This window comes from Cervus elaphus, chromosome X, assembly GCF_910594005.1.
Source record: "Cervus elaphus chromosome X, mCerEla1.1, whole genome shotgun sequence".
Taxonomy (NCBI): domain Eukaryota; kingdom Metazoa; phylum Chordata; class Mammalia; order Artiodactyla; family Cervidae; genus Cervus; species Cervus elaphus.
Window position 1 is genome coordinate 96,342,724 of NC_057848.1, and position 24,958 is coordinate 96,367,681.

A 24,958-nucleotide genomic window follows, 5' to 3' on the forward strand; every position below is an offset into this window, starting at 1 on the left:
AGGAATTAAAATGGGCTAATCTAAAGCTATTAACTGCAAATCATTTTTTTTTCATACCGAAGAGGGTGTTTAAGTTACCTGCTGAAGGTTTTTTTTTTTTTATTTTATTTTTAAAAACCCAATTTGCCTTTATTTTTTTTTTAATTTTTTTATTAGTTGGAGGCTAATTACTTCACAACACATATATATGGAATTTAGAAAGATGGTAACGATAACCCTATATGCAAAACAGAAAAAGAGACACAGAAATACAGAACAGACTTTTGAACTCTGTGGGAGAAGGTGAGGGTGGGATGTTTCAAAAGAACAGCATGTATACTATCTATGGTGAAACAGATCATCATTAGGGTCTTTTCAAATGAGTCAGCTCTTCACATCAAGTGGCCAAAGTATTGGAGTTTCAGCTTCAGCATCAATCTTTCCAATGAATATTCAGGACTGATTTCCTTTAGGAAGGACTGGTTGGGTCTCCTTGCAGTCCAAGGGATTCTCAAGAGTTTTTTCCAACATCACAGTTCAAAAGCATCAATTCTTCAGGGCTCAACTTTCTTTATAGTCCAACACTCACACTCCATGCATGACTACTGGAGAAACAATAGCTTTGACTAGACCGACCTTTGTTGGCAAAAGTAATGTTTCTGCTCTTTAACATGCAGTCTAGGTTGCTTATAACTTTTCTTCCAAGGAGCAAGTGTCATATAATTCCATGGCTGCAGGCACCACCTGAATTGATTTTGGAGCACAAAAACATAAAGGCTACCACTGTTTCCACCGTTTCTCCATCTATTTGCCATGAAGTGATGGGACTGGATGCCATGATCTTAGTTTTCTGAATGTTGAGCTTTAAGCCAACTTTTTCACTATCTTCGTTCACTTTCATTAAGAGGCTCTTTATTTCTTCTTCACTTTCTGCCATAAGCGTGGTGTCATCTGCATATCTGAGGTTATTGATATTTCTCCCACCAATCTTGATTCCAGCTTGTGCTTCCTCCAGCCCAGTGCTTCTCATGATGTATTCTGTATATAAGTTAAATAAGCAGGGTGACAATATAGAGCCTTGACATACTCCTTTTCCTGTTTAGAACCAGTCTGTTGTTCCATGTCCAGTTCTAACTGTTGCTTCCTGACCTGCACACAGATTTCTCAGGAAGCAGGTCAGGTGGTCTGGTATGCCCATCTCTTGACGAATTTTCCATAGTTTATTGTGATCCACACAGTCGAAGGCTTTGGCATAGTCAATAAAGCAGAAATAGATGTTTTTTTTTTTTCTGGAACTCTCTTGCTTTTCCAATGATCCAGCAGATGTTGGCAATTCGATCTCTGGTTCCTCTGCTTTTTCTAAAACCAGCTTGAACATCTGGAAGTTCACAGTTCACGTATTTTTGAAGCCTGGCTTGAAGAATTTTGAGCATTATTTTACTAGCATGAGATGAGTGCAATTCTGCGGTAATTTGAGCATTCTTTGGCATTGCTTTTCTTTGGGTTTGGAACGAAAACTGATCTTATCCAGTCCTGTGGCCACTGCTGACCTTTCCAAATTTGCTGACATATTGAGTGCAGCACTTTCACAGCCTCATCTTTCAGGATTTGAAATAGCTCAACTGGGAATCCTTCACTTCCACAAGCTTTGTTCGTAGTGATGCTTCCTAAGGCCCACTTGACTTCACATTCCAGGATGTCTGGCTATAGATCAGTGATCACACCATCGTGGTTAACTGGGTAGTGAAGATCTTTTTTGTACAGTTCTTTTTTGTATTCTTGCCACATCTTCTTAATATCTTCTGCTTCTGTCAGGTCCATACCATTTCTCTCCTTTATTGAGCCCATCTTTGCATAAAATGTTCCCTTGGTATCTCTAAATTTCTTGAAGAGATCTCTAGTCTTTCTCATTCTATGTTTTTTCTCTGTTTCTTTGCATCGATCACTGAGGAAGGCTTTCTTATCTCTTCTTGCTATTCTTTAGAACTCTGCATTCAAACGGGTATATCTTTCCTTTTCTCCTTTGCTTTTGGCTTCTCTTCTTTTCACAGCTATTTGTAAGGCTTCCTCAGAGAGCCATTTTACTTTTTTGCATTTCTTTTTGGGGGGATTGTCTTGCTCCCTGTCTCCTGTACGATATCGTGAACCTCCATCCATAGTTCATCAGGCACTCTATCAGTTTTAGTCCTTTAAATCTATTTCTTACTTCCATATATAATATGGAATCGTTAGGGATTTGATTTAGGTCATACCTTAAAGGTCTAGTAGTTTTCCTTTACTTTCTTCAATTTAAGTCTTAATTCGGCAATAAGGAGTTCCTGATCTGAGCCACAGTCAGCTCCCGGTCTTTTTTCTTTTTCCATTTATTTTTATTAGTTGGAGGCTAATTACTTTACAATATTTTAGTGGTTTTTGTCATACATTGACATGAATCAGCCATGGAATTACATGTATTACATGTATTACATCCCGATCCCCCCTCCCACCTCCCTCTCCACCCGATCCCTCTGGGTCTTCCCAGTGCACCAGGCCCGAGCACTTGTCTCATGCATCCAACCTGGGCCGGTGATCTGTTTCACCCTAGATAATTTTTTTTTTTTTTTTTTTTTTTGCTGACTGTATAGAGCTTCTCCATCTTTGGCTGCAGTAGGTCCCAGAGTGAGATGGAAGTCTGCGTTCATGGGAGTCTACTGGGAGCCTGGTACCAAGGATGCCTTTGGGGGCTGCTGGAGCTGCCTGTGGCCACTGGAGTCAACAGGTACCAAGATGAGTGGGGGCCTGAGGTTGCAGGAGCCTACAGCAAGCTACCTAGAGCTGTGAGAATTGACTTGGTACTGGGGTGGGTCCTCTTTGGGGATTGTGGTAAATTTGGGCACTCATTTTACTCTCCTCCCATGCCGAAGGTGTCTCTTTTCACACTGGGCTGCCTTAGCTTAGGAGCTGTGTAATGAGGTAGCATGAATCTATCTTTTTTACACTCATCAACGTGTTCTTTCTTATTTCTGTGGTTCACCTATGTGCTGTGGTTCCCTCACGTAGAATATTTGCCTTGTGAAGGTATTTTCATGCACGGTTAATTATTCAAATTGATGTTGGTGAGGAGGAGGGAAAGGAATAAGTAGCAGATATTCCTATGCCACCATTTTGCTTACATCACTTTCTCAGAATCTTCTGATTAAGTGTTTTCAGGTTTGTTCTTCTATAAGACTAGTTATTCTCCAAGGGCCAGAACCTGTGTGTATTCTGGCAAGGTCTAGTTAATTATGATCCAGATAGGATTATTTAACCACCCAGATAGATACTGAATTTAGCTTGTGGAATCAGGCTGTTTGTATGAGGATCTCCATGACCTTAGATGATATGTGAATTTGGAAATTTCAGTTGCCTTTGTAGAGGAGAAACCATCAAATACTGATTCTCCATTACTCAGAATATAATCTAAATTATATTGACCTAGATTTGGTAGAGATTTCATAGACTTAGTCCTAATTTATGTGTATATCACTAGGGCCTAAGACACAGTAGATCCTAAATAAATATTTGTGACACAGGAGTATTGAAAGTTATTAATGTGATTTACCTTTTAACATTTATCATGTATGAGATTGCAGTATTTTGCTAGATATGCTCATTTCTCCCATTGTTTGTGTATGCAGAGTGTGTGTGTGTGTGTCTGTACAAGGGAGCAGATTAGGATTATAACAGGAATGCAAAAGTAACTGAAAAATCTGTCCCTCTTCTTCAGGTAACTTACTTCAGGTACCTGTGGTAAGACAAAGATGACAGATGAAGAAATACATGTTTTATAGTCTTTTTTATCTTTTCTCAAAATAAGATCTTGGGATGAGAAACTTGTTAGAGAGCTTAAGAGAAAACCTGAAATTAGAGTTTAGTTCTCTACTCCATCTGGTTATCTACTCCTTTTGGGAGTCTCCATTTGGGAGACTTCTTTTCAGTGTTCCCTCCATATCAAGTTTTAGTTCTCTACTCCATCTAGTTCTCTACTCCATTTGGGAGTCTCCAACTAGTCTCCCTTTGGGAGACTTCTTTTCAGTGTTCGCTCCATATCAAAATGTGCCAGCAACCAAATCTGAATCAAGTTGATGGATGGCATAGTTAAGCAGAGAGAGGACCTGTGTTTAGTGCCTAGAGTCTCCTTCAGCTCCTGTGCAGTATAGAAGATATTTAGAAGTTCATACATTCCCCATAAATATAATGAGAAAGTAGCTGTCTGGACAGTCATCATAATATTGTCTGAGGGCTGCAGAGTGGTGGTAATCTGAGAGCAAGGTTATAGTGATTAAAGAAAAATCAATATTTTCTTTTCAATGTGAGTATAATGTCTAAATGCATCAGCGCTTACACTTTTTGAAAGAGTTTATAAATTAGTAATTCCCTTTCTTATCTGTGTCACCTTAAACCATACTGATAGGTCATTTCCATCATGTCATGGTGGCAAGAGGCTGCCCCTGTGACTCCCTTCTCCAACTAGATTTGACTGAAGCAGGTGAAGTTGCACTTTAGTACTCTGAGCCTCTGCAGCTCTCCATTCTGACTGCTCAGATCTGCTCAGATTTTAGCAGCCCAGCTAGGCCATAGTGGCCCCAGCACAATATATTTTTTTTTTCTAGTCTTATTGACCCAATGAATGCATCACTGTATACATACTGCATGATGGCTTAATTCATATATATTGTGAAATGATCATTGCAATAGGCTCAGCTAGCATCCATAATTTCATATAGATATAATAAAGAGAAGAGAAAGAAGAAAAAGAAAAAAAAAATCTCCTTGTGTGAAAGCACAGGACTTAACCTCTTAAAAACTTTCCTATGTATTACATTTAAAAAAGTGTTAACTATAATCATTGCATTGTACATTATGGTCTTAGTACTTATTTATATTATAACTGGGAATTCCCTGGTAGCTCATGAAAAATTTGCCTGCAATGCTGGAGATGTAAGTTCAATCTCTGGCTTGGGAAGATCCCCTGAAGAAGGGAATGGGTATCCACTCCAGTATTCTTACCTGGAGAATTCCATGGACAGAGGAGCTTGGCAAGCTACATTCCACAGAGTCACAAAGAGTTAGACACACCTGAGCAACTAACACACAAACACATCTTAACTGGAAAATCCTCCAATTCCTCTTTCATCCACCCTCTGCCTTTAGTAACCACATGTCTGATATGTTTTTCTATGAGTTTGGCTTTTTAGTCTCTTTTTTCTTAGACTCCACACAAGAGATCATAAAGTAATATTTGTTTTTTTCTGACTTATCTCACTCAGCATAATGTTTTCTAGATTTATCCATGTTATTGAAATGGTAAGATTTCCTCATTGTTATGGCAAAATAATATTCCATTGTATAGATAGGTAGGTAGACAGACCCCAGTGTCTTTATCCATTCATCCATCAGTGGACACTTAGGTTGTTTCCATATCTTGGCCTTTGTAATTAATGCTTCTCTGAACATGAGGATGCAGATATCTTTTCAAGTTAGTGTTTTCATTTCCTTTGAATATAGTCCCAGAAGTGGAGTGTTGGCCACTGGCTATGATAGGTCTTTTGATCTTTCTTTTTCCCACTGGATCATACTCCAATTTAACTTGACAGGTCAAACTTTGTTCTGCAGATAAAAGTAACTCTATCTCTGCATTGATTTAGAAAAGGTAGGAATTTAAAAATCCAACAGAACTCTGTGGTGTGTGTGTGTGTGTGTTTTTTTTTTTTAATAGCATCTCTATGCTTCCATCTCTACCCTTAAAACTCAACATGTATATAGCTCTTTATTTAGAATTAAAGACAGTGAATGACAGGAATAAGAAACAAAACAGGAGAATTTTATTTTCATATTTAAATATTTTAGCTATTGAAACTTTGAATATTAAAAAGTCAATTAAAGGTGCATTTGACATAATTTAAAGCCACACTCTTTATAACCAGAGGAAATATATTTTATTTAAATTCAGTTTGCCAAAGCACAAATATCTTCATATGTTTATGTTGCTCTTTTTTAAAACTTAAAAGGTAGTACATTTTATAAGCATCTCCAGATTTTATTTGTTTGTTTCACATACTACAATACGAAAATTCATTTAAAAGAACATATTGCAGAAATTCTAAAATTGTAATTTACTTGAAAAGTTACTGTCATAAAGAAGTCATTTTTTTTGGCACTTTCTTATTTATTTTTTTTTAATAATTGAACATGGAAGTAAGAAGTTAAAAGTAAAATACTACCCAGTTAGGCTTTTTTGTTGTTTCTTAATTTAAAGACTTTTTGATTACATATATCCTTAACATTCTTTACTGGATGAATACAAAATTAAAATAAAAGTGTGTACTGCACATAAAAGATATAGAGTTAACGACGGATGTTGAATATTTTGGTGTTTCCATGTGTTAATATTGCAGAACATCTCAATTTTACTACTATTTAAAAATTGCTTTGATTTTTAAAATTTGTTTATAATGACAGGTGTTACAAGAGTTTGCAGAAATGTTTAAGGATAATATTAATGTTTATATAAGTGAGGCCCTGACACTTAAAAGCTAAGGTCACAGTTTGTATCAATATGATAGATAGTTACCACTATATTGTATAAATTGTGTATATGAAATTACAATACTATTTTACTGGTAACAAATCTAACAAGACAACATATTAAGGAATTACCAAATCTGTATGTGTGCTGTGAAAGATGGTACTATAAAAAGAATGTCTGTGAAAATGTTAACATACTATGATCAGCATAACAAATTATGTATGAGCTTTTTTTTAACCTATTTTTTTTTTACCTCTTGGTAAATGTGAGGTACTATTTAGCTATTTGGGATACTGTTTGAATATGAAGATGATGTCTTACTGAAAATCAAATGTTGTAATTTAAGCTTTAGATCTTTTATATTAGTTATGTTCCAAATGATAGGGTGCTTATATTTTTTGGAAATAGAAAAAATTTTTTTTCATTTATTTTTATTAGTTGGAGGCTAATTACTTTACAATATTGTAGTGGTTTTTGTCATACATTGACATGAATCAGCCATGGATTTACATGTATTCCCCATCCTGATCCCCCCTCCCAGCTCTCTCTCCACCCGATCCCTCTGGGTCTTCCCAGTGCACCAGGCCCGAGCACTTGTCTCATGCATCCAACCTGGGCTGGTGATCTGTTTCACCCTAGATAATATACATGTTTCAATGCTGTTCTCTCGAAACATCCCACCCTCGCCTTCTCCCACAGAGTCCAAAAGTCTGTTCTGTACATCTGTGTCTCTTTTTCTGTTTTGCATATAGGGTTATCTTTACCATCTTTCTAAATTCCATATATATGTGTTAGTATACTGTAATGTTTTTTTAACTTATCAGACTAACTTAAAATTACTCATACTCTTATAACCTTTAATACTTTGGTCACTATCAATTTCCCTGAAACGTTTTTAACATTTTAAAATAATAAGGCTAAACCTAGACTACTGACTTTTCATTTATATTAACTGCAGCAACATATACACTAAACACCTATATGTAGTTAATGTTCAAACCTTACTTTAGCTTCACAAATGAGAGCATTTATAACTACACATTAAAATGGCACAAGAATTTTCATGTTTGATTACTAATCGAAGGAAAGGACAAGTTTCTTCTTCCTCTTCTCTTCCTGCTCCATTTCTTGAGATTATTTCGTTTCCTCCCCTTTGATAAAGATAGTTTCTGGTAGCTTCACCAACACAACACATGTACCAGCTCTTCCAATATTAACAGGAACTTCCTAATGCAGAAAACAAAAACAAAGAAAGAAATGCTGTTTGAATGAACTCTGTCTTTGGCATAATATATTGGAGTTGAAAAAGTCCTCAGCTATTCTGGCCCAGCCTTCACCTTGTATAAAGACAATGGAAAATGCAGCCAAGATAACATTCCAATGTGGAAACAGCATAGTCTTTAAAATGAAGTAGATCTGAGTTTGAAGGACAGGTGGTCTTGCTTAAGTTTCACCTCTCTTGTAATTTTCTCACTTAAAAAATTGAAACTAATAATACTCATCCTTCAATGTTCTTGTTACGGATAAGCAAGAAAATGAATGAAAATAATTAGGGATATAGTAGTTACAATCTGTTTATCTAGTTGTTCTCTTTCACCCTTTGCAAGATTACACAATGAAAAAGTGAAATACCTGAAATAGAATCTACATCTCTTAACTACTTATCTATAATTTTCAGAAAAATAATTTAAACAAGGTTAGAAAAACATTTTTTTAATCATATTTGGCCAACATCTTTGTTTGCTAAATATTTTCTTCCATTTCTAGCTGGTCCTAACCGTTGTAAATTTAAGAGCTAACTACATGGCAGAACTTGAGTGTTTCTGAGGGTCATAATGAATCATATTATTGGAGTAAAGAGATAGAAACTCATGTTCTTTCTGTGCCCCTTCTTATATTAATATTTTCCTTAAAATTTCTTCTGCTGATACCCAGAACTCTTTAGAGGGTTTAATTCCAGTCTTTTACTGTGCACCAAATCCCTGAATGACTAATTAGTAGTTAGGAGTGTTGCAATTTGTAGAATCTTTATAAGGAGGAGACTAAGAGATTTTTCCCCTGGGCATCAGCCAATAAGAAGGGACAAACATTTGTAGATAAAGGTATTATTCCTTGCTTCTCAAGTCAAAATGAATACATAGAAAATTTGTCAGGGAGTAAAGCTCTTGGATTATTGAATCTGATTCACTTTTCTATAAGAGGACTGAGTCCATAAACCTTAGAAAATGTCTTGTCCTCACTTTATATAAATACTGATGAATCCTACTAATGATCAAACAGCTCAATTAATAACTTTCTATAGCTAAATAAAGCACATGCTATAAATTTCACTAAAAGAATTTTATTCAGCCCTAGAGTGGAAGAGAATGGGATGAATTCCAAACATATATTTTAATTTTTGAATTAAAACCTGAAATATATCAATTTGGATACTTAAATTGAGAGTACCTCTCTCCATTCATCTTTCTGTGCATCATACGATTCAACAGTGTTCAAATAAGTATGCCCATCATATCCTCCAACCACATAGAGTCTGTCTCCAAGGGGACATACAGCAACAGCATCTCGAGGAACACTCAGAGGTGCCACAGTTGACCATGAATCATTTCTTGGATCATACCTTAAGAAGTTCAGGCAGACAATTGAAAATAAAGTTATGCAGTGTTAAAATTAAAAATAATATACATTAATAAAATATATACTTATCTGATAAAAATAAATTTAAAAATACCCTATAAATAGTAAATGTAATCCGAGTAATAAATACTAAGGCTATGATAGAATTCTCTTCAGCCACCAGAGGACACTCAAAGCATAGTGAAAGTCAATTTCCTTTAAAAAATGCCATGCGTTTATTTAATCAGTTCTCAGATTTTCTGAGGAAACTTCACACATTGGCATCTGAACATTATGTGAAAAATGCCCCTTTTGCCATTTAGTATAATGGAACACATTTTTCTCTTATTCTTTATCAAAGTTATGCATGTGATGCCTGATCTTGTTTATGAGAGCTCATATTTTAAGTAAATCAGAATATAATTGCCTTTTTGTTATATAAGCTATGGTAACCATGGTTTTAATACTCTTTGTAGTTACAGTGACCACAGTTTTATTATTTTTCTTATTCTTATTATTTCTTCTATGAAAGTTCTTATTCATCTTTACAGGACCCTGGGGTTTTTATTTCCATTTTAATTTGAAGTTAGTTCTTCATCCTCAAACATATTTTATAAGCAAAATGACAGAGCACTCAGTAATCTGTATTAATTAAAATCTTTCCAGGAATTATTTCCTAAAATTTGAACCCAATACATAATAATAAAATCTAAAAGAAGAGAACAGAACTTTCCTTGTGGTCCCAGTAGTTAAGAATCCACCTGCCAGTGTAGGGGACACAGGTTTGATTTCCAAATCTGGGAAGATTTCACAGGCCACGGGGCAATCAAGCTCATGGGACACAACTACAGAGCCTGATCTCTAGGGCCCAGGAGCCACAACTACTGAAATTCACATGCTGCAACTACTGAAGCCCTCGAGCCTGAAGCCTATGCTCCCAGACAAGAAAAACCTCTGCAATGAGAAGCCAGCACACCACAATGAAGAGCAGCTCCCAATCTCCATAACTAGGGAAAGCTTGTTCTCAACAAAGAAGACTAAACAGACATTTCTCCAAAGAAGACATACAGATGGCTAACAAACACATGAAAAGGTGCTCAACATCACTCATTATTAGAGAAATGCAAATCAAAACCACAATGAGGTACCATTACACGCCAGTCAGGATGGCTGCTATCCAAAAGACTACAAGCAATAAATGCTGGAGAGGGTGTGGAGAAAAGGGAACCCTCTTACACTGTTGGTGGGAATGCAAACTAGTACAGCCACTATGGAAAACAGTGTGGAGATTCCTTAAAAAACTGGAAATAGAACTGCCATATGACCCAGCAATCCCACTTTTGGGCATACACACTGAGGAAACCAGACCTGAAAGAGACACGTGCACCCCAATGTTCATTGCAGCACTGTTTATAATAGCCAGGACATGGAAGCAACCTAGATGCCCATCAGCAGATGAATGGATAAGGAAGCTGTGGTACATATACACCATGGAATATTACTCAGCTGTCAAAAAGAATTCATTTGAATCAGTCCTAATGAGATGGATGAAACTGGAGCCCATTATACAGAGTGAAGTAAGCCAGAAAGATAAAGAACATTACAGCATACTAACACATATATATGGAATTTAGAAAGATGGCAATGATAACCCTATATGCAAAACAGAAAAAGAGACACAGAAATACAGAACAGACTTTTGAACTCTGTGGGAGAATGTGAGGGTGGGATGTTTCAAAAGAACAGCATGTATACTATCTATGGTGAAACAGATCACCAGCCCAGGTGGGATGCATGAGACAAGTGCTCGGGCCTGGTGCACTGGGAAGACCCAGAGGAGTCGGGTGAAGAGGGAGGTGGGAGGGGGGATCGGGATGGGGAATAAGTGTAAATCTATGGCTGATTCATATCAATGTATGACAAAACCCACTGAAATGTTGTGAAGTAATTAGCCTCCAACTAATAAAAAAATTAAAAAAAAAAAAAAAAAGAAGACCCAATACAGCCAAAAATAAATAAATTAAACTAAATTTTAAAAAGGTTCTCTATTGTAGAAAAAAGATTTAAATAGTTTTAAACAACAGTGAACAAAAAAACGTATACAGTTATATGTGGAATTTCTCTCTGATCTTATACTGGCCTATCTGTAAATGCCAAAGAAAACATTTATTTTACAAAAGATATTTTCACTTATTACCATGTTAATTTCCTTATATTTGTATTACTCATCTGATTTTTGTTTTTCTTTGTTTAATCATAATCTAAATTATATAACCCCAGCTTTCACTTGAACTTGGTCTTCACATCCAGTAGTATTTTCAATAATATCTGAAATAAGCAATAATTAAGATATCCCCAATATCCACCATATATTGTTGAGCATCATGAAGGATTTCACCTTAAATTATGATGTTATACTGAAACCCACAACCAGAAGATCCACAGCTATGTGTTTTAGCTAAGCTGAATCTTCAACACAATTGTGATTGTTAATTCATGATGCATTCAGCTAACAGAATACACTCATACAAGTACACACACGTATGACTGGTGAACCAGAGCTCACAGGATTCTTTTATAGATTGGCATCCAGAGACCAAGATTTTTCTGCATGTACATGATAATAAATGTTCAAAAATCTGGTTAATGTTAATATCTGGACACTGCTTGATTAACAAGAGAGGTTTGGAGAATGTAGAATCTTTTGAAGAAAGAAAATTGTCACCTTGGTTATTATCTGTAAGGACACACAGGAGCAGTTATTAAAGAAAAAGCTAGCCACTGCATCACCTTCAAATTAAACACACCTGTTTCTCCCATTTTATTTCTCTCTTGCTTTTTGGTTTCTCCTTACTTTGGTTATAAGCATATATATTCTAGTGGAGATAAAATGCAGACATAAGTAAAGGGAACTGGTCACAGACTTATTCGTCCACTTGGTGTAATTATGGATTATTTGCTTTACTTCTTTGCCACAATTTTCTCATCAGCATTATAGAAATGGTAATCCCTGACCCAGCAGTCACAAGTTTATGTGATGGTTTTAGAAAACTTTAATTTAAATGATTATCGTAATTAACTGGATGAGACTCCTATGGCAAGCTGTTGATGTCTGAGTAGAAAAAGAGTTTCAGGAATATTGTCTAAGACATGGAAATGAGAATTATCTAATTCCATAGAGTGTGCATCTTTGACTTTCTACTGACAAGACTATTTTACAACTCTATAAGTGTAGAAATTAAGTTGTAGAAAACTGAATTTTCTTGTGATTCCTATACATAACAATAAAATAAATTTTAAGATTTATTGATAGAGACATTTAAGATTTAATCAATTTAAGATTATTGATAGACTTAATTTCTAACCCCAAATGATGATCCTCCCAAGTATTGTTTTATTGTCTATAGGATACTAACTACTCTTGCATCTATGAATGATTTTACCGCATTTTTCAGCATTTTCCTAACTGTTTTTATGTATTTTCTTCAAAAATTCTTTGAAAAAATTTTAATACCTTATGAATTACCACATTAATGAATTACTCAAAATATTTAACATGTTACTCATATTTGTATCAAAGGCATAACTTTTCAAAAATTATACATTAGCACTAATTAATTCTTTAGTATTTTTAAAAGAAAATGCTAATAAGGGGATAATGATAGTAATAATAATACTAAGTATAAAATAATACAAATAAAATAATACCAGCAACTAGCTTCCATTAAGTACTTAATATGTGCCAGGCAACACACTCAATATTCTGTATCTTATGAGGTTGATTATTCCCACTTTTCACATGAGGAAACTGTTTAGAGGTGTAAAGTAACTGGGTCAAAGTCCCATAACTTGCAAATAACAGATCTGGGATTTGCACCCAGATCTTTCTGACTCCAAATCTAGTGTTTTTAACTAGTATACTATACATTTTTTGGTATGCATGAAGTGCTTTTTTCCCATTAAAAATTAAATTAAAAGTGGTATATTTGGAACTATAATTATATCAGTAAACAAAATTAAATATTAGTTATTAGGATATGTTGGTAACTATTTAATTTTGTAGACTGAATTATGAACTGTATATTCAGCTTCCTCCCTTGGGTTTATATTTTCCTAGTTGTATGTGTAAATGCCTGTTTAAATTGATTTAGACACCTCATATTATTGTAAGGCTAATTTCATGGTGAACAATCTACAGTGCTAAAATGCAGTCAAATTCCTCATTATTTCAGGTCTCAACATAGAATTACACAATTACAGGCATTCTAAGTAAAGCCAGGAAAATGCTGGCATAATAATGAAAGAGAGGAAGGTGACTTCATTAAACTTTTTTATGTATTCTAGTTTTTTTTTTTCCTTATGAAATGTATGCTTTATAGACTAAAGCTAATTTCTTAACCCAATACATTTAGAAATAAGAAACCAAGTAAATGCAACACAAGCTAAACCACTAAGATAAAACAAAAAGCCTCCAATACTGAAATAGACAAAAACATAAGACTTTAGTATTCCAGAAAGAAAATCTCACACTAATTTGAATTTATTAAAAGAAAATGGCTATTATAAGCCCTACCCGGCGCCGCCCAGCCCGCGCCTCTTCCCAGCCCTAGGCCCGGCCCCTTTCGCCTGCGTGCATCACTCCGTGCGGAAACGCCGCCAGCATGTCAGACAAGCTGCCTTACAAAGTCGCTGACATCACCCTGGCCGCTTGGGGACGCAAGGCCCTGGACCTGGCAGAGAACGAGATGCCGGGCCTGATGCACATGCGGGAAATGTACTCGGCCTCCAAGCCTCTGAAGGGCGCCCGCATTGCCGGCTGCCTCCACATGACCGTGGAGACTGCCGTTCTCATTGAGACCCTCGTTGCCCTGGGTGCTGAGGTGCGGTGGTCCAGCTGCAATATCTTCTCCACCCAGGACCATGCAGCAGCTGCCATTGCCAAGGCTGGCATTCCAGTGTACGCCTGGAAGGGCGAAACGGACGAGGAGTACCTGTGGTGCATTGAGCAGACGCTGCACTTCAAGGACGGGCCCCTCAACATGATTCTGGACGACGGTGGTGATCTCACCAACCTCATCCACACCAAGTACCCGCAGCTCCTGTCAGGCATCCGAGGCATCTCTGAAGAGACCACAACGGGGGTCCACAACCTGTACAAGATGATGGCCAACGGGATCCTGAAGGTGCCGGCCATCAATGTCAACGACTCTGTCACCAAGAGCAAGTTTGACAACCTCTATGGCTGCCGGGAGTCCCTCATAGATGGCATCAAGCAGGCCACAGACGTCATGATTGCGGGCAAGGTGGCAGTGGTCGCGGGCTATGGCGACGTGGGCAAGGGCTGTGCCCAGGCCCTGAGGGGATTCGGGGCGCGCGTCATCATCATGGAGATTGACCCCATCAACGCACTTCAAGCTGCCATGGAGGGCTATGAGGTGACCACCATGGATGAGGCCTGTCAGGAGGGCAACATCTTTGTCACCACCACGGGCTGTATCAACATCATCGTTGGCCAGCACTTTGAACAGATGAAAGATGATGCCATTGTGTGTAACATCGGGCACTTTGACGTGGAGATCGATGTCAAGTGGCTGAACGAGAACGCTGTGGAGAAGGTGAACATCAAGCCCCAGGTGGACCGCTACTTGTTGAAGAACGGGCGCCGCATCATCCTGCTGGCCGAGGGCCGGCTGGTCAACCTGGGCTGTGCCATGGGCCACCCTAGCTTTGTGATGAGCAGCTCCTTCACCAACCAGGTGCTGGCGCAGATCGAGCTCTGGACCCACCCAGACAAGTACCCTGTTGGGGTCCACTTCCTGCCCAAGAAGCTGGATGAAGCCATGGCTGAAGCCCATCTGGGCAAGCTGAATGTGAAGCTGACCAAGCTGACTGAGAAGCAGGCCCAGTACCTGGGCATGCCCCGCGAAGGCCCGTTCAAGCCTGATCACTACCGCTACTGAGAACCGGGCCTGCCCTTTGCCTTCCAGCTGCTGTCCTTGCCTGGGTCCCACCTCTCCTCCCCAAGAGCAAATGGCACCACCTTTGAGATTGGTTTGATAATGTTCCCCATCGACTCCTTGGGGCTTGTCACTCAGTCTTTGGCCTCTGCTGCATCCCTCATGCTGTTCCAAGTGTGGCAGGGGGAATTGAGAAGTCCCTCCTCTAGCGCTGGTCATAATGGAGGTACATGGGGGTTACCCACAGGGAACCATGAGCTCAGGGGTTCAGGAACTGCTCACTCAGTCCTTCCTTAAGCTGGAAGTTGGCAGTGGTGGTCAGAAAGCCCATGCACTTTACCATCCAGGCCTTCACTTGGCCTGTGGACTTTAGACTCATGTTCTTGGTTTACAGGTTCATTGGTTCCTCAGCCCAGGACAGATGAGAAGGAGCTGTGTCAAAGGGTGTGGAGGAACTGTGGGAGTTTGAATGCTCCGGAGAGCCTGGCTTAGTGCTTAGCATTCTCTTAAACCTCAGAACAATGAGGTTGGTACTTTTAGTCCCTATTTTACAGGGGTTGGAATATATTGTTAAGTGAGAAAAGACAAGAGGAATGACAGCCAGCGGTTAAGAGGGGCCAGAGAAACATAAAAGCACATTGTAACTTGATGGTTCCCATCATAGCTCTGGGTCAAAAAGAGGTTAATTTGGTTTATAATGTTAAAAGAGAGCAAGAAGGTGGGTTAATAAAAATTTTGGTGCCTAAAAGAAAAAAAAAATTTAGTTTTTAAAATTTATTTGTTTTTGTTTCAATGCTATTCTCTCAAAACATCCCACCACTAAAATATTGTAAAGTAATTAGCCTCCAACTAATAAAAATAAATGAAAAAATAAAAATAAAAAACCAAAATGTTAATCTTTAAAACTAAGAAAAAAATTATTTGTTTTTAATCAAAGGAAAATTGCTTTACAATACTGACATGACTTCTGCCATACTTCAAAATGAATCAGCCACATATCCCCACCATCTTGAATCTGACTCCCACCTCCCACCCCACCCCAATCTTCTAGGTTGTCACAAAGCCCCAGACTGAGCTCCCTCTGTGTAGTATAGCAACTTCCTATTAGCTATCTATTTTACACATGATAATCTCAAAAATAATAGAATGATTTCTGTTCCAAGGCAAACCATTCAATATTATGGTAATCCAAGTCTATGTCCCAACCAGTAACACTGACAAAGCTGAAGTTGAAAGGTTCTATGAAGACTTACAAGACCTTTAAGAACTAATACCCAAAAAAAATATGTCCTTTTCATTATAGGGTACTGAAATACAAAAATAGGAAGTAAAGAAACACATGGAGAAACAGGCAAATTTGGCCTTGGAGTACAGAATGAAGGAGGACAAAGACTAATAGAGTTTTGCCAAGAGAACACACTCATAATAGCAAAGACCCTCTTCCAACAACACAAGAGAAGACTCTACACATGGACATCACAAGATGGCCAACACCAAAATCAGATTGCTTGTATTATTTGCAGCCAAAGATGGAGAAACTCGATATAGTCAGCAAAAACAAGACAGGGAGTGGACTGTGGCTCAGATAATGAACTTCTTATGGCAAAATCCAGACTTAAATTGAAGAAAGTGGAGAAAACCAATAAACCTTTCAGGTATGACCTAAATCAAATCCCTTATGACTATACAGTGGAAGTGAGAAATAGATTTAAGGGACTAGATCTGGTAGAGTGCCTGATGAACTATGGATGGACTTTCATGACATTGTACAGGAGACAGGGATCAAGACCATCTCCATGGAAAATAAATGCAAAAAGGCAAAATGGTTGTCTGAGGAGGCCTTACAAATAGCTGTGAGAAGAAGAGAAGTGAAAAGCAAAGGAGAAAAGGAAATATATTCCCATTTTAATGCAGAGTTCCAAAGAATAGCAAGGAGAGATAAAAAAGCCTTCATCAGCGATCAATGCAAAGAAATAGAGGAAAACAACAGAATGGGAAGGACTAGAGATCTCTTCAAGAAAATTAGAGATACCAAAGGAACATTTCATACAAAGATGGGTTTGATAAAGGACAGAAATGGTATGGACCTAACAGAAGCAAAAGATATTAAGAAGAGGTGGCAAGAATACACAGAAGAACTGTACAAAAAAAGATCTTCACACACACACACAAAAGAAAAGATATTCATGACCCAGTTAATCACGATGATATCATCACTGACCTAGAGTCAGACATACTGGAATGTGAAGTCAAGTAGGCCTTAGGAAGCATCACTATGAACAAAACTAGTGGAGGTGATGTAATCCCAGTTGAGCTATTTCAAATCATGAAAGATGATGCTGTGAAAGTGCTGCACTCAATATGTCAGGAAAATTGTAAACTCAGCAGTGCTCACAGGACTGGAAAAGGTCAGTTTTCATTCCAATCCCTAAGAAAGGCAATGCCAAAGAATGCTCAAACTACTGCACAATTGCACTCATCTCACACGCTAGTAAAGTAATCCTCAAAATTCTCCAAACCAGGCTTCAGCAATACGTGAACCGTGAACTTCCAGATGTTCAAGCTGGCTTTAGAAAAGACAGAGGAATCAGAGATCAAATTGCCGACATCCGCTGGATCATCGAAAAAGCAAGATAGTTCCAGAAAAACATCTATTTCTGCTTTATTGACTATGCCAAAGCCTTTGACTGTGTGGATCACAATAAACTGTTGAAAATTCTGAAAGAGATGGGAATACCAGACCACCTGACCTGCCTCTTGAGAAAACTATATGCAAGTCAGGAAGCAAAAGTTAGAACTGGACATGGAACAACAGACTGGTTCCAAATAGGAAAACGAGTATGTAAAGGCTGTATATTGTCACCCTGCTTATTTAACTTATATGCAGAGTACATCAAGAGAAATGCTGGGCTGGAAGAAGCAAAGCTGGAATCAAGATAACCAGGAGAAATATCAATAACCTCAGATATGCAGATGACACCACCCTTATGGCAGAACGTGAAGAGAACAAAAGCACCTCTTGATGAAAGTGTAAGAGGCATGTGAAAAAGTTGGCTTAAAGCTCAACACTCAGAAACTAAGATCATGGCAACTGGTACCATCAATTCATGGCAAATAGATAGGGAAAGAGTGGAAACAGTGGATGACTTTATTTATTTGTCTCCAAAATCACTGCAGATGGTGACTGCAGCGATGAAATCAAAAGATGCTTACTCCTTGCAAGGAAAGTTATGACCAACTTAGAAAGCAGAGACATTACTTTGCCAACAAAGGTCCATGTAGTCAAGGCTGTTGTTTTTCCAGTAGTCATGTATGGATGTGAGAGTTGGACTATAAAGAAAGCTGAGTGCCAAAGAATTGATGCTTTTTACCTGTGGTGTTGGAGAAGACTCTTAAGAGTCCCTTGGACTGCAAGGAGATTCAACCAGTCCATCCTAAAGATCAGTCCTGGGTGTTCATTAGAAGGACTGATGTTGAAGCTGCAACTCCAATAGTTTGGCCACCTCATGCGAAGAGCTGTCTCATTGGAAAAGACCCTGATGCTGGGAAAGATTGAGGGCAGGAGGAGAAGGGGATGACAGAGGATGAGATGTCTTGATGGCATCACTGACTCAAGGGACATGGGTTTGGATGGACTCTGGGTGTTGGTGATGGACAGAGAGGCCTGGTGTGCTGTGGTTCATGGGGACACAAAGAGTCGGACACAACTGAGTGACTGAACTGAACTGAAATATGCCATTGTATATATGTACCACATCTTTATTCAGTCATCTGTTGATGGACATCTAGGTTGCTTCCATGTTCTGGCTATCGTAAATAGTGCTACAATGAACAGTGGGGGTACACGTGTCTTTTCAGTTATGGTTTCCTCAGGGTGTATGCCCAGTAGTGGGATTTGCTGCATCATATGGTAGTTTTATTCTTATTTTTTTGGAGAAATATCCATACATTTCTCCATGGAATCAGTATCAATTTGCATTCCCAACAACAGTGCACGTGGATTCCCTTTGCTACACATTCTCTCCAGAATTTATTGTTGGTAGAGTTATTCTGATGGCCATTCTGACCAGTGTGAAATGATACATCATAGTTATGATTTGCATTTATCTAATAATAAGCAATGTTGAGCACCTTTTCATGTATTTGTTATGCATTTGAAGGTCTTCTTTGGAGAAATGTCTGTTTAGGTTTTCTGCCCAATTTTTGATTGGGTTTTCTTTTTTTATGTTATTGGGCTGCATGAGGTGCTTGCTTATTATGGAGATTAATCATTCGTCAGTTACTTTATTTGTAATTCCATTCAGTCAATCAGTCATGTGGTACACTTTGCGAAGCAAGGAACTGTAGCACACCAGGCTTCCTTGTCCATCACCAACTGCTGGAGATTATTCAAACTCATGTCCTTTGAGTCAGTGATGTCATCCAACTATCTCATCCTCTGTCGTCCCCTTTTCTTCCCACCTTCAATCTTTCCCAGCATCAGGGCCTTTTCCATTGAGTCAGTTCTTCACATCAGGGTCCAAAGTATTGGAGTCTCACCATGAGCATCAGCCCTCCCACTGAACATTCATGACTGATTTCCTTTAGGATTGACTGTTGGATCTCCTTGCAGTCCAAGGGACTCTCAAGAGTCTTCCCCAACATCACAATTCAAGAGCATCAACTCTTTGGATCTCAGTTTTCTTTATAGTCCAATTCTCACATCCATACATGACTACTGGGAAAATCATGACCTTTGTTGGCAAATAATGTCTCTGCTTTTTAATACGTGGTCTAGGTTGGCCTTAACTTTTCTTCCAAGGAGCAAGCATCTATTAATTTTATGGCTGCAGTCAGCATCTGCAGTGATTTTGGAGCCCCCAAAATAAAGTATGTCACTGTTTCCACTGTTTCTGCGTTTATTTGCAATGAAGTAATGGGACCAGATGCCATGATCTTAGCTTTCTGAATGTTGGGCTTTAAGCCAACGTTTTTAACTCTCCTCTTTCACTTTCATCAAGAGGCTCTTTATTCCTCATCACTTTATGCCATCAGGGTGGTGTCATCTGCATATCTGAGGTTATTGACATTTCTCCATGCAGTCTTGATTCCAGCTTGTGCTTCATCCAGCCCAGCGTTTCTCATGATGTACTCTGCATATAAGTTAAGCAGGGTGACAATATACAGCCTTGACATACTCTTTTCCCGATTTGGAACCCGTCCATTGTCATGTGTCAAGTGCTAATTGTTACTTCTTGACCTGAATACAGATTTCTCAAGAGACAGGTCAGGTAGTCTGGTATTCCTATCCGTTGAAGAATTTTCCACAGTTTGTTGTGATCCACACAGTCAAGGGCTCTGGCATAGTCAATAAAGCAGAAGTAGATTTTTTTTTCTGGAACTCTTTCAATGATCCAGCAGATGTTTGCAATTTGATCTCTGGTTCCTCTGCCTTTTCTAAAACAAGCTTGAATGCCTGGAAGTTCATGGTTCATGTACTATTGAAGCGTGGCTTTGAGAATTTTTAGCATTACTTTACTAGCGTGTGAGACGAGTTTTGCCTGTTATTCCAGGTATCTCTTTACTTCCTACTTTTCCATTCCAGTATCCTAAAATTAAAAGGACATCTTTTTTGGGTGTTAGTCCTAGATAATCATTCAACTTCAGCTTCTATAGCATTACTGGTCGGGACATAGACTTGAATTACTGTGATACTGTATGGTTTGCCTTAGAAACAGAGACCACTCTGTCATTTTTGAGGTTGCATCCAAGTACTGCATTTCAGTCTCTTTTGTTGACTATAATGGCTACTGCATTTCTTCTAAGGAATCCCTGCCCACAGTAGTAGATATAATGGTCATTTGAGTTAAATTCACACATTCCCGTCCATTTTAGTTTGCTGATTCTTAAAATGTCGATGTTCACTCTTGCCATCTCCTGTTTGATCACTTCCAATTTGCCTTGATTCATGGACCTAACATTCCATGTTCCTATGCAGTATTGCTCTTTACAGCATCAGAGTTTACTGCCATCACCAGTCACATCCATACCTCTGTGCCATATATATATTCTTTTCTCTGAATTCATTTTTTTCTGAAGTCATTTCTCCACTGATCTCCACCTACCAACCTGCGAAGTTCATCTTTCAGTACTGTATCTTTTTGCCTTTTCATACTGTTCATCAGTGGCCTGCTGCAGGGTTGGAGGCACTGAGTGCAGCAGTACCTGTATGGGACCTTTTGAAGAAGTTGACATTATCTTCATTACCTCCACCATAGTTTGGTCTCAGGTCAAACAACAGGGAGGGAACACAGCCCCACCCATCAACATATAATTTGATTAAAGATTTGCTGAGCATGGCCCTACCCATTAGAACAAGACCCAGTTTCCCCCCATTCAATCTTTCCCATCAGGAAGCTTTCATAAGTCTTTTATCTTTCTCCATCAGAGGGCAGACAGAATGAAAACCACAATCACAGTAAAATAACCAATCTGATCACATGGACCACAGCCTTGTCTAACTCAATGAAACTAGGAGCCATTCCCTCTAGGGCAACCCAAGATAGATGTGTCATGGTGGAGAATTCTGACAGATGTGGTCCACTGGAGAAGGGAATGGCAAACCACTTCAGTATTCTTGCCTTGAGAACCTCATGAATAGCATGAACATTTGCAATTAATTTCTCCCATTCTGAGGACTGTTTTTTCATGTCATTTATGGTCTCCTTTGCTGTGCAAAAGCTTTTAAGTTTAATTAGGTCTCATTTATTTACTTTTGTTTTTATTTCCATTTTCTAGGAAGTGGGTCATAGAGGATCTTGCTGTGATGTATGTCAAGGAGTGTCCTGTGCACGTTTTCCTCTAAGAGTTTTATAGTTTCTGGTATTACATTTACCTTTTTTGAATACAAATATGAGTTGAGAGTATATATACATTCACAGACAGGTGGGTCTAAACTTCTGTGAATTGTGTGCTCTCTGTAATTTTTTGTGCTCTCTAGAAAGCATCAATAAATTATCTAGGCAATTTAAAACTTCAATAAAATCTATAATTTTCTCAACTTTTTACAGTGAACTTTAACAAGTCTTGCGTCCATCATATTCCTTTGGCCTTTCTAAAAGGGAATCATGATCCCCACTAAGTATATATACACAAGCGCAGAATAAATGCTTAGAATTTGGTATACACAATGAAATTCGGGATCAATAAAATAGGAAATATTGACTTGACGTTTAAGCCTATCAATAATACTGAGTGTACTATAGTGAACTTTTAGTTTTATGATAAATTGGAAAGTCACATATGACTGGTTTCCAATCTTTTACAAACTCCACTTATATAAAAAAAAATCCTTTAGCCACTATTTGTCAGTTAATCATAGAGTGTTTCAACTTCTGCTTCTGTAAGATGATAGGACTATACTAGATTTTCAATGTCATTTCCATTTGTAATTGCATATAAATTCATTATTGTGCTTCTGGATATTTTATAAAGGGCAGAACAAGTTCAACTCTACTTTTTAAATATGCAAACAACTCAAGGTGATTTTCATGTGTTTTTTATTTTGTTTTCAATGTTGCATAACTAGGGAGTAATACCAGCAAGACAGTAGACTAGGAAGTTCTAGTATCTTATTATAGCACAAAATTTATTGAATAAACCAACAGAAACTGGCTCAGATAACTTTGTAGCAGTTCTGGAAATCAGTCAAGATCCAAAGCAATAAATTACATGTTCATTTAAGAAAAAGAAGTAGGAAATTTTGTGAAATTCTTACTTCCTGTTGCCCCACTCCCTCCTAGAAAGACATGGTATGGGTTGAAGAAAGCAGTAACTCAGCCCCAGTTCCTTCAGTTCCTTTTCCTGAATCAGAGAGAGAAGAGCAGAGCTAATAATCTACAATTTAACCTGTCTCGATTGTTGCCAAAGAGGTTATTTTCTGTGTTACCTAGCTCAGAGCTCAGATAGTCTAATGTGGCATAGGTCAGATCTCAGGCTAGGAAAAGCCATGAAAAGTAGTGCACATAGTTCATGAAAGTTGTGGAAAGATTACAGATGCACTGACAACTGAGAAAAGAAATTACTGATACTGCAAAACTACCGATTGTTCTGATAGAAAACTAAGGCCCTGAAAGACAGGAGGGCTAAGACTTTAAAGAAAAGTAAGGTATTTAAAAGCAGCCATGTATACAGAGAATCACACACACACACCCAGGAAAAAGACAAATCTAGTAAAGGTCTGAGAATCTCAATCTTAATGCTAGGTTGGTCTCAAACACAGAACATAATTAGTGATTAATTAGTGACAGTCTGCCTATGTATGGGGCCAATCTGTAAGGACTGGGAAGGTTATTTCAAAATGTCCAGTTTTCAACAAACATCACAAAGCATACAAATAAATAGGAAAATGAATGTTACTCAAAAGAACAAAATAAACCTCCAGAGCCATTTCTGTTAGTGACACAGGCATCTGTCTTACCAGAGAAAGATATTAAGAGAACTGTCATATAATCTGAAAAAGCAAAAAGAAAAACAGGCAAAAAACTAAAGGAAACAGATAAATGATAAATGAACAAAATAAGAATGTCAACAGAGGAAATAAGTTATAAAGAAGAAAAAATATAAATTCTGGAGCTGAAAGATGAAATGACTGAATTTAAAACCTTACTAGCTGAAACAGATCACCAGCCCAGGTGGGATGCATGAGACAAGTGCTCGGGCCTGGTGCACTGGGAAGACCCAGAGGAATCGGGTGGAGAGGGAGGTGGGAGGGGGGATCGGGATGGGGAATACGTGTAAATCTATGGCTGATTCATATCAATGTATGACAAAAATAAATAAATAAATAAATAAATAAACAACAAAAAAAATAAAAAAATAAAACCTTACTAGAAGGTTTAATTGGAGACTTGAGCAAGCAGAAGGAAGAAAAGTGAACTTGAAAACAAGTTTTTTTTTTTGTTTTTTTTTTTTAATGACCAAGTCTGAGGAGCAAAAAGAATGAAGAAAAGTGAACAAAGTCTAAGGGATTTCTGAAAAGACATCAGGTGGGTTAATATATGCATTCTAAGGTAAGAAGTGGAAACAGAAAGAGAAGAAGAAGAAAGAGAGGAAGAGAAGATGGGGAAGATCGAGAAGAAGATATGGTTCTATAGTACTAGTAGAATTCAACTCCCCACTTACAATAATGAATAGAATAAACCAGACAGAAGATCAGTAAGTACATGAAAGATGAAAAACTATAGGCCAATTGCTACTCCCCTAAAACTCAGAAGATACATTTTTCATGAGCAAGCAAGAAATATTATCCAAGATAAAGCATATTGTAGGTCATAAAACAAATCTTAATAAATTTAAAAGACTGAAAACTTGCAGTCTTTTCACAGTGGAATGAAATTCTAACTCAACAACAGAAGGAAAAGTGATATGTCCACACATAGATAGAAATAAAAGAATACACACTTAAACAAGTCAAATAATACATTATAAGGGAAATTAGAAAATATATCTAAGCAAGTGAAAATGAAAACATGACTCACAAGTGTCTTATGGAATGCAAAGAAAGGTCTATAACCTTAAAGGCTTACATATAAAAGGAAAAAAATTGCAAATCAAAACCTAACTTTACACCTTTATAAACTTGAAAAGGAAGCGTAACTAAACCTAAAGTTAGCATGAGGTAGGAAACAATAGAGGTTAGGGCATAGATAAGTAATACAGATAATAGAAAAAAATAGAAAAAAAAAAGCAATGAAATCAAGAGTTGGTTCTGCAAAATTTCAAAATTGATAAACCTTTAGGTAGATTGAGTTTGAGAAAAGGACAAAACACATATAAGATCAAAGGAAGTGGAAATTAATACTGCTTTTATGAAAAAGAG

General features: G+C 37.7%; 2 protein-coding genes across 3 annotated transcripts in view; one reads left to right on the top strand and one right to left on the bottom strand.

Annotated features, from left to right (window-relative positions):
• Window positions 1-7,232: 7,232 nt before the first annotated feature.
• The window catches only part of KLHL4 (kelch like family member 4), a 127,242-nt gene continuing 109,516 nt past the window's right edge, over window positions 7,233-24,958 (bottom strand). The window contains exons 10-11 of one of the 2 annotated variants that reach the window (XM_043895592.1): window positions 8,975-9,146; window positions 7,233-7,753 (exon numbers count right to left, since the gene is read on the bottom strand). In XM_043895592.1, coding sequence (XP_043751527.1) covers window positions 7,661-7,753; window positions 8,975-9,146 — 265 coding nt within the window. In that variant the 3' untranslated portion in view covers window positions 7,233-7,660. The remainder of the gene's footprint in view (window positions 7,754-8,974; window positions 9,147-24,958) is intronic. The other variant, XM_043895594.1, reaches the window with a different exon arrangement.
• On the top strand, window positions 13,714-15,858 carry LOC122689303 (adenosylhomocysteinase-like). Its single transcript, XM_043895595.1, has one exon. The coding sequence runs from the start codon at window positions 13,804-13,806 to the stop codon at window positions 15,100-15,102; it is 1,299 nt and encodes a 432-aa protein (XP_043751530.1). The 5' UTR covers window positions 13,714-13,803; the 3' UTR covers window positions 15,103-15,858.